This window comes from Corythoichthys intestinalis, chromosome 14 (genome assembly GCF_030265065.1).
Source record: "Corythoichthys intestinalis isolate RoL2023-P3 chromosome 14, ASM3026506v1, whole genome shotgun sequence".
In the NCBI taxonomy this organism is placed as follows: domain Eukaryota; kingdom Metazoa; phylum Chordata; class Actinopteri; order Syngnathiformes; family Syngnathidae; genus Corythoichthys; species Corythoichthys intestinalis.
Window position 1 is genome coordinate 26,284,449 of NC_080408.1, and position 10,813 is coordinate 26,295,261.

A 10,813-nucleotide genomic window follows, 5' to 3' on the forward strand; every position below is an offset into this window, starting at 1 on the left:
ATATAAGAGTGTAACGATATACAAACTTTAACTTTCAAACGCTGTGAGAATAAAAGCTTTTTCCTGTTGTACTGAACTGTGACTTGTGTGTACCATCACACCCCTAATATGTATACCTGTATATTTTTCAATATGCAGGTGAGGCTTGAATCTCTTCCCTCTTCCATCTTTACTGTAGTTGTTTTGATAAAAAATAGTATATAAATAAATAAGATAAAATAAAAATCACACAGTTTATGGATACCTCATTCAAGAAAAGTTTAGGGCGAGGGACTATTTCTGGTAATAACAAAAACTTTTATTATTATTATTATATTGTAGCATCTACAAGGACGACGCCCACTTGGTGATGACAATGCATACTGAACAGGAAAACAGTCCAGTATTTTCAATTAATCGTACCCACCTAAACGCCAAGGACTGTATGTAAAAAGTTTCCAGAGCGTTTAACATGATGCTTGCCACGCTAAATGCTAAAGCTAGTGAGAACGCGAATGCTATGCTAACGCTCCGAGCCACCTAGCATTTAACATGATATTATCGCATACTTACCTCTTTTTGATCCAAAAACTCAATGTAGCATGTATCACCGAGTGTCAAGACACAGCTGTGAATGGCCACAACCGGATTTTGGGGGGATTTTATGGGTGAAACATGGTAATATAACAAGGGTCGCGATGCAGAAATTGCAGACATCAAGGAGTGATCGAGATTTTCTTTTTCATATATTTACCCTTTTAATTTTTTTTCTTTTTTTTTTTTTTTTCTTTTTTTGGGATCGATTATTTATCATTTAACGTATCAGAAAATGCGACAATAAAACAACAACAACAAAAATACCATTAAGCGATAGTTATGAGGTAGATACCCGTGACTTATTTACAGACACAATTTTTTTTCATTGTGACGTAATTTTCTTAAAAGTTTAAAATATACAAGTGAATAATTTTTTAAAGTCATTTTATTTCATTTTTTTTTTACTAAATATTAGCATTGCGATGTCACACAAGTAAATGCTAATCTCTTGCCAGTTTTAGTAGCCATTCAGTGCTAAACTAGCTTGGTGATTGGTGACTTTGGCATGGTCCGCTTCAGTCCCACCATGAAAGAAGCTGATGTCATTTAAATCTTTTTTTTTTTTTTGTCTATAGTGAAATTCCCATTTTTTTCTACCTACAGATCTCATCCCAAGGACTGCCTTCAGAGCCCTATCCGCCTTTCCAAAATCCTCCCCCAAATGACAGCAACAACTATGAGGACCAGGCCTTCTACGAGAACCAGGTTCATGCAGGTGGGCGGCCTCCGCAAGGTGAACTCAACATGCACTTGCAGGGCCTGAAGTCCACAGGAAACTATGTAGACTTCTACTCAGCCTCTCGGCCGTACAGTGAGCTCAACTACGAGACGAGCCACTATCCAGCCTCTCCTGACTCCTGGGTCTGAGGGGAGAGGGGAGGCGAGAAGAAGGAAGAATAGACTAAAAAATCAATTAGGAAAGATACCCAAACTCCCTGTTCTTTAGTTCCTAAGTAGCATCATAGGTAGCAAGACATCTAAGTGCAAGATCAGGGACCAAGAGAGGACGCATATGAAGGAAATGGAACGGACACTAAACTTTTCCAGAGACTTTAAGAGGAGGAGGAGCTCGAGGAAGCAAAGAAGGCAGCAGAAAAGAGGCCTTGCATGTGCATGCACACCACCAACAAATCTGACAGACATTTTCTTTCTGTTTAGTTTGTGACCAAACTGGTAGATTGAAAGCTCAAGGCGTGTTGCGATTGGAGGCCATCGGAATAAGAATGTGGGTAGGGAAAATATGAATAATGAGTCACAGCAGATCGAAAAAGTGGTAAATATTTAGATTTGAAAGTGTGGGAGTAAAGAGTGAAAATGGAAAAGCATGAAATGTGGTATTTCTGAAAGCGCATGGAAGGTGTCACAGGTACCTGGGAGAAACAATTTGTACATATGTGATATAGTTACATGGCTTTTAGCAATGTGTGAAGCACAAGAAGCAGAACTGTAGGACATGTAGGACATCGGATACACAAACTTTGTTTCTCTCTGTGGCTTCAGCGTGACGTATCCTCCTCCGGGCAAAGACTGCTTTTGGACGTTGTCATTTGTAACAGTCTCTTTTTTTTTCTTTTTGTGTTTCTACTTTCTAAATTCTTGGTTGTATAGTATTTGGTGTATACTGTACATTTACTGGCGATTCATTGTGTATTTGTACATTGCAGTATTAACTGCGTCAGGCCTGCACCACATTGGCCAAACTCACCTCTTCACTATCTTGTTACTATACACGCACAAACACGAGACACGTCATCAGCTTAGCTCTACAACACACAGTAAAAATGCCTATAAAAGCATACATTACATTGGGTCACAGTGCTCCATTGACTGCCTTATACAAAAACGGTACAGTAGGATATAGTCAACATTCATGCTGTGGTTTGTTTTTAATGTAAATAAAGCACTACTGGAAAATACAGTATTGCCAACCCTCCAATTATAGCCTGGCCAAATTTTGAATTAAAGTGTAAATACAGTAAGATGTTATGTAAGCAATATGGATTTTTTTTTTCAATGTATTTGTTACTTTTTTTTTTTAATGGCTAATTACATTGGCGACAAAGATCCCTCACACTATTTTTTATAATTGTGTGTCATTTCATTGTCGAAGAGTTAACACGTTCAGCGTTCCCACATTCCAAGGGCGTAGGTTTGATCTAAATATTGGTAGTGATGATAACCCTAATCTTAACAAAAATACAAATGGAGCCTTCCTTCAAGTAAAACACTGCTGCTTTTGTCCACAAGCACAAGCACAGCCAAACTCATCAAAAAATGAAAGCTCCTTTGGGCTGCTTCAAGACCATATAAACAAAATAAAAATGAAAACCGGGGAGAAGGGAGTAAAGGTTGGCTCACTACATTTCTTCCAGTTTAATTAACATTAACACAAGAAAACATACAGGATGATTTTTCTCAAAGCAGCTTGCTCCTAGAGGTCGAGAAATATAGATTAATGTTATGCTAACTCGGATGCAGGTCGGACTTACAGGAGCAAAATTAGTGGTGCGTTCCCCACCTCCACAACATTAACGTCTTTTTACGAGTTAATTACAGCTTTAAAAAATTGTAATTAATCGCAATTCAAACCATCTATAAAATATGCCATATTTTTCGGTAAATTATTGTTGCAATGGAAAGATAAAACACAAGACGGATATATACATTCAACATACGGTACAGAAATACTGTATTTGTTTATTATAACAATAAATCAACAAGATGGCATTAACACTATTAACATTCTGTTAAAGCGATCCATGGATAGAAAGACTTGTAGTTCTAAAAGATAAATGTTTGTACAAGTTATAGAAATTTTATATTAAAACCCCTCTTAATGTTTTCGTTTTAATAAAATTTGTAAAACTTTCAATTAAAAAAATTAACTAGTAGCTCTCCATTGTTGATGTCAATAATTACACAATGCTCATGTGGTGCTGAAACCCATAAAATCAGTCGCACCCAAGCGCCAGCAGAGGGCGACAAAACACCAAAAAAACACAACAAGTGGACATTACACTGTGCTGTCATTGTAATCTGTTTGAGCGGGGCATGTGCGTTAAATGCGTCAAATATTTTAATGTGATTAATTTAAAAAATTAATTACCACCCTTTAACGCGATAATTTTAACAGCCCTACTTTTTACATTACTTACACTGGCGGAAAACACTTATAATATCCGTCGTCTTCAAAGGGGGCGGAGGAGGCGGCATGTTGTATTTCTGTCAGGGCTGTGGATGCATGTGTGTTTGGGGGGGGGGGGGGGAGAGACAGGTCATCAGCCAATCAAACGTGTTTGAGGGGAAAATATTCAGCAAATGAAAAGGGGTCAATGTAAATATAAATATAATGAATGTACTGTAATTCACTTAATAATGTCGGGGTCAATTCTATCCTTGCAACATATGGGAAGACAATCTAAATTACCGATATACTGTACCTGAAGCATTGTATAATGCAAATAAGGTTGCTTAAAAGTTGGTGGGGACAATTTCAGCATTCTGAAAAAATGCTAGTGTTATGTCCCTACCGTCCCTGTGCAAATCTACGCCCTTGCCACATTCCATTCACTTTAACTCAAATCCCTCACAATCACAATATTTCAATCGTTTTGTTACTTTCATGTGTCATTCCATAGTACAAGATTTAACACATTCAATTTTCCTGCATTTCATTCACTTAAACTCCAAATATGGTCAGGCTATGAAGAATTACGGACCTAAATGTATATGATCGAGACAGAGACATCCTATATTGCTTTATGAAAAATTAACAGTGGTTTCTTTATTTTAGCTGCTACGACCTCATTTTCTCTTTACAATAATGACACATCAATACGGCTTTAATTTAGCCACATGCAACTCATTGATTTTATCATGAAAAATATATGTGAGAAAATATGTCATGTATTCAATTACAGGATGGCAAATATTTTATGATAAGCCTGAAAAAGGTGTTAGTATTATTCGAAAGCTAGATATACTTTATAAATATACTATATATAATTGATTTCAAGAGGAAGAAGTCAGACTGGAAAACGTAAAAGAACCAAAATGGCCGTGCTACAATGTGTTATGGATAAGCAGATCAAAGTAACGCATAATCCCATAGAAACATTGTTATCCATTCACCTACTGTATTTTATTTCAATTGATCACTCCATAAACATCACAGCCAGTGAGCCCTTCACTGGAGTCACAAATGTGTACATAATAGTGCCAAACAAGGTTTATGCCACTCCCTTCCCCAACTCCGGAGGGTTCGGAACCCATTTGTCATTTTATCTTTGCCAGTATGTAAATGCTTTTTTTTCTGTATGATTGAATTTTTTTTTTTTTTTTTTTTCTAAATTGTGTTCTACTGACATGAAAGTTGTGTAACTGCACCGGGACCAGAGAGAAGTACAAAAAAGAAAAACATTTTTAAAAAACAAAAAAAAAATCAAACGAAACAATTGCATTAAAACAAAGATAAGACAACTGTACATTTTTTCCCTGTGATTTAAAATAATCAATGTTTGAAGTCTGATAAAACTTTTTTGAGAAATGAGCAATTACTTCATAGTAGACTATTAATAGAGTACTGTTAATAGAGTATGAATATATATTATATAAATATACTTTTTAATGTGCAGACGTGAATGTCACAGCGGCAACGTTATGGAAAAAGACTTCATCGTAGGATGTTCACATTTTACTTTTCTGGTCAACACACTGAATTGTCGACTATTGTGTGCTAATGTTGCCATGTGGAGTAGTTTAGATCAAGGCTTGCGGATCCATGTTGTCACTCAAAACATGATTCCAGAAAACTGTATTATCAGATGAGTGCTCCGATAAATCAAATAATGACAAATCTGAATTTGTTCCCTCCCTCAAAACACAATTGGATTGATTAGTAGCATTAGCCTAAAATGAGTGCACAGATATGTTGTTACAAATTTAGCTGAAACAAAAAAAAGTTTTAATTTTTTTTTTTTTTTTTTTTTAATCGACAAAATTGTACAACCTGATAAAAGTTTTGTTTCCCCCTGTTATGTTTTTGCAAGGCCCTTGGAAAAGACTGGATTTTCTGGCAGACTCTTGACGTTGTATTATGTCATTGTGATCCCGTGGCAGTAAAATCAGCAGTAAGGACTTTGTAGAGGTATGACATAGGTGATGTCCAAATCAATCATGTTTTAAAAACAAACTTGTGAATCTTTATATGCCTCAAATTGATTGCAACTGCTCCAAAATATAAACGGTCCACTGAAAAGGAAACTGGGAGTTGTTGTTTTGTGCCAAATCTGATTTCACTGTTGCATTTTTGTTCTGTTTTGTGTGTTGCTTTGCTTTGCTTTTTCAGCTGCTGAGACATGGAGAACATAGACAAAGGAATGGGAGTTTGGTGCACTACCATTGTTGTTGTTCATGTTATAATAATAATACATTTAATTTATAGAGCTCTTTTACCAATGCTCAAAGACGCTTTACTGTTGAAACAACGAAAAGGCTCACACAACGTGAGCAGTACAAAACAATAGAGAAAAGAATTATATATGAACTCATTTGCTCCCAAAAACGTATAAATATGTTCTATTCTTAATTGCTTCAGTGTCCCAAAAACGTATTTATACGTCTTTTGCGTTTTTTTTTTTTTTATTGTTTTTTTTAACAATAGGCATCGAGAGGTTCCCATGTATCTAAGATACAATGCACAAAGCTCAAAACCCATTTTAAAGCAATAAAACTGGCCACTGGAGGGCAGTAGCACATTTGGTAAGACCCCCAACCCGATTCAACCAGTGCAGCGTTGAGTCCTTGCTGCTCGCCGAGCAGAGTCCGCGCCGCTGTGCTCGCCACTAGCGTCCCCCGCACCCTCCAGTGTCCCGCACGGAAACGCGCACTGCCAAACCAGTTCCCCCCCAGGGACACAAGTTCCCCAGGCGAACGAGGCAGTGGTCACCACAAAAGAAAGACTAAAAAAAAAATCCATCTTTACGAGACAGGCGGTGACCAGGGAAAAGTTTAACCCCCTGTCGCGGCCACCACGGCGTCATCTCTCAGTTAGTTATGTGTAAACAAATTGTTACTTTGCTATCAGAAGCTCTATTTGGTCTAGTGGTTTGTGTTATTTTGTAAAAGGAAAACATCATTCAGATGTTTGGGATGTAACTAAAGCAAAAAATAGCTGTGTTAAAGTGAAAGTTATGTTTGAAATGTATGCGTTTACAAAAAGCTCATTTTCTCCGTTTTTTCATCAGAAATTGGAAAATTGCTCAAACTAAGCTATTTTCTAATGCTGATTTCTAAAGAATGGAAAAAGATATGAACTTACTTTTTTTTCTGCTGAAAGAAGAGAGTCTAAACTTTCTTTTGGCGGGTTCCATGTTTATTAAGGGTCTAACGGTACATGTATTTGTATTGAACCGTTTCGGTACGTGGTGCTCGGTTGGGAACGGAGGCATACCGAACGAGTTTCTGACGTAATATAACCCTTACTTTTCGAGGCTGTGGGTCGATCGGGTTAAAGTTTCTTAGTGTAGATTATATTTACTCCGTCTTCTCTACTATAATGAGGACCAACACGGTAGGACAGAATAACCCAGAAACGTCAACGGCGTGACAACGTGGCCGCCGCGAGAACGCAGTGAAACGCGGGCATTAAAGTCAATCAGCCAATGCACACCAGTCGCAGTGCGGCCGCGTGTTAGACGCATCCCAGAAGCGGTTCAACACGACGCACGCGAAAAGAACGGCAGAGTTTATTATTTGACGCGAGACGCGACCCTCCTGCGTCAATACTACTACCGGTAGCTAGGATCGGGCAGACTGGAAGTCACATGTGTAAAAATACGGTGGATCCAGTCGATTTTCAAACTAATATGCAATCGTAACCCACTTTTTTGAGTCCATAAGATCTCTTGAGTGGTAGATCGGGGCACAGTTGACTTGTCTTTGTTGATTTTCTACTGTCTTCTCGGCTATAATAATAACCAACACAGCCCTGTGTTCAATACAAAACCCTCCTACCACAACAAAACAAGTAGGAACTCATATTCACATAGGAACTAAAGTTATACAACATAAAATATACAATATAAATGAATCCTACATCACATTTGTAAAATATAAACACACCAAATAAATAATAGCCCATTAAAATAAAATACATTGAAATGAGCTAAAACACCTGTAATTAAATAATAAGAATAATACACACATCCTGCTTGCTCAATTAAATTTATTTCTGTGTGGCGCTTTAACTTGAGAAAATCCACCAATAAAGCTTTTGAAAACCGTTCATAAGGGAAAAAAATAATTCATTGAGGCATTTCATTTGTAAAATACATGTTAAAATCTTTGTCATTGGGATTACTTTTCTCTTTAGCACAGGACTTCTTTTTTCTTCCTTTCAGAAAGAAAGCTGACCAATAAATCTGAAAGGCAAATTGTTGTTGGATTATCTTTAAATACCCGCTACTTTTTGAGCAGAATTCTAGCTTTGTATAGGCTAATGTTCCTATTGTTGAAAGCACAAGGGTGTGTAATAAACAACTAGCACATTTATATTTTGCATTTTGTTTTCTTACTGTACCAAAAATGAACCAAACCGTGACATCAAAACCGAGGTACGTACCGAACCGAGATTTTTGTGTACCGTTACACCCCTAATGTTTATGTAACAATAAAACAGAATTTTCTGTGGGCCTTGCAAAATCAGTCAAAATCCAGTAAAACGGCCGGGAGCGAAGGGCCTTGCTCCGGTGAAAATGGCTGGGAGTGAATGAGTTAAAAGCCTATTTAAAAAGGAGAGTCTTTTACAATTTTTTGAAAGTAGGAAGATCTGAACAGGTGCGGATGGGTTTAGGGAGTGAGGTCCAAAGGGAAGGGGCAACAATGGAGAAGTCTCTGTCCCCCCAAGTATGGTGTGTTAATTGTGGGGGAATGCGAGAATGTTTCCATTACATGAGCGGAGGTGACGGGAGGGGTTGTGGGGACAGAGAAGCTCTGTGAGGTAAGGAGCGGCCAGGTTATTGAGTGCTTTGTATGTGAGAAGGATGATTTTGAACTGTATCCTGTGTGAGATGGGAAGTCAGTGTAGTTTGTGGAGGACGGGGGTAATGTGATTCCTATAGGGGGAACGGGTGAGGAGGCTTGCAGCAGAGTTCTGGATATTTTGTAGTTTATTAAGGAGTTTGGATGGAGAACCAAAAGAATGCTGTTACAGTAGTCAAGTCTGGAGGTGATGAGCGCATGGATGAGGGTTTCAGCAGAAGAGAAGGTGAGGGAGGGGCGAAGACGGGTTATGTTCTTGAGGTGGAAGGAGGCAGTTCTGGTGATGTGGTCGATGTGCTGGTCGAATCTTAGTTTACTGTCAAAAATGATACCAAGGTTGCGGGAATGAGGCAGGGTGCAGGCTGTCTTTGATGTGAGCTGCAGGGTCAATGATGATTATTTCCGATTTGTTACTGTTAAATTGAAGGTAATTTGCTTGCACCCAGGATTTTATTTCACTGAGGCAGTTCTGAAGTGTGGATTCGGTGCTGTGCGAGATGGTTTTTGTGGAAATGTAAATTTGGATGTCGTCAGTGTAGCAGTGAAACTGGAGTCCAAATTTACGGATGCTGACCAAGGGGGAGGATGTAAAGAATGAAGAGGAGGGAACCAAGAACTGAACCTTGGGGGACACCTCGTGGTAGGGGAACATAAGGGAGGTGCAGTTGTTGATGCTGTTGAATTGTTGTCGGTCAGTGAGGTAGGAGCAGGACCAGGAAAGTGCAGTGCCAGTTATATGTAGAGATTCTAATCGGGAGAGCAGGACTGTATAGTTAATTGTATCAAAAGCAGCAGTGAAGTCCAGGAGGATGAGGTTGGTGAGATATCCAGAGTCCAAGGAGAGGAGAATATTGTTGGTTACTTTGAGAAGGGCTGTTTCGGTGCTGTGCAGTGAGCGGAAGCCAGATTGAAAATGTTGTGTTGTTTATTCAAAGAGTGCAATGGGACAGAAAGTGTTTTGGGGGGGACAAAGAGAAAGAAAGAACAGATGAACAGAACCTATCTAAATACAAGTGGCATTGCTTTAGAGGATACCTAGTAACCGAAGAGAGGAAGAGGGAATATTAGCACTGATAAAAAGTGTATATGTACGGGTTAGTGTGCAAACAATGTTTGTAATGTGTAGTGGGAAATCTATGTGTATCAATCAACATCCTACAATATGTTCCGTGGTACCTAGTCATGCGTTTGCCCTCTCTAACGCGTATGTTAGTCATACAGAGAGTGTGACTGTTGCGCGGGAGCTGACGGGCAAGCTAGACACCAGCCCTGCAACCACAGCCATATCCAGTGGAGTACTGTCACTACCCCAGGACCCAGGCAGTCCCCTGGTCCGGTCGTGTCACATCCAACTAGCATTCGGGGATCGGTTGAGGGAGTGCACGACCACCCTACCACACTCACCACACCCCAAAAATGCTGATGAATGTAAGTGACCAGAATGTAAACATTTACAGTGAGAGGTGAAGAGTGCGTGAGTTAAAAGGAAAAACACCTGTTATCCAGGACAAGCCTTACCCGATGAAAGGTCACACTGGAGAAGAGAAGCAGGTGGGCCCCCTGCTGTCTGAACATGGCTTTGCCGTGTCCCCCTGCTCACCATATCATTACGCCCCCTCATGCCAGGATCCCGTCCTGGCACCCCAACAGGGTGCACGCATTCGCATCTGCATAGGCAAAAGGGGCAACCAATGCCCCGAGAACCCCACCCCAAGCCAAGTGGGAAAGAGGCAGATGGCTACAGCAGGGAGCCCAGACAAATCAGAGGCGGTGGGAGGCCCAGGTGAGAGCAGGCTTCAGGTCAAGAAGGGGGCACCCAGTATGGAGCCGTAGGCAGGACACACAAAGGGCCCCAAGACCAAGCCGTCCTCGGAGGGCCGACCAACCCGCCACTCAAAACTTGCTAGGTAAGGGAACTGGCTCAATCCCCCAGGGAACCTGCATCAAAACCACAGAGCAGAGAGATAAAAAAAAACTAACTCTAGAGAACATTCCAGAGACCTAGTGCCATGCACCAGCATCTAAAAAAAGACCACAGTACTTAAATACAACTGCGTTTGATATGACATTCCTTCGCAGGCATAAAAGAATAACTATTACTAGTTCACAATTTCAATGAACGGATGAACTTTGAATGAATTACATGAGTAGGTTTTTCGGTACGTTTCCCACTCCTGCTGCTAACCACCAGTTTTCA

General features: G+C 39.7%; 1 protein-coding gene across 15 annotated transcripts in view; it reads left to right on the forward strand.

Annotated features, from left to right (window-relative positions):
- ctnnd2b (catenin (cadherin-associated protein), delta 2b) overlaps nt 1-9,914 on the forward strand; it is a 284,445-nt gene extending 274,531 nt beyond the window's left edge. For 7 of the 15 annotated variants that reach the window (XM_057858336.1, XM_057858332.1, XM_057858344.1 and 4 more), the window contains one exon: nt 1,180-9,913. In XM_057858336.1, the coding sequence (XP_057714319.1) occupies nt 1,180-1,443 (264 nt within the window). In that variant the 3' untranslated portion in view covers nt 1,444-9,913. Of the gene's footprint in view, nt 1-1,179 lie in introns of all 15 variants that reach the window. The other 8 variants (XM_057858337.1, XM_057858339.1, XM_057858345.1 and 5 more) reach the window with 3 other exon arrangements.
- Nucleotides 9,915-10,813: the final 899 nt, after the last annotated feature.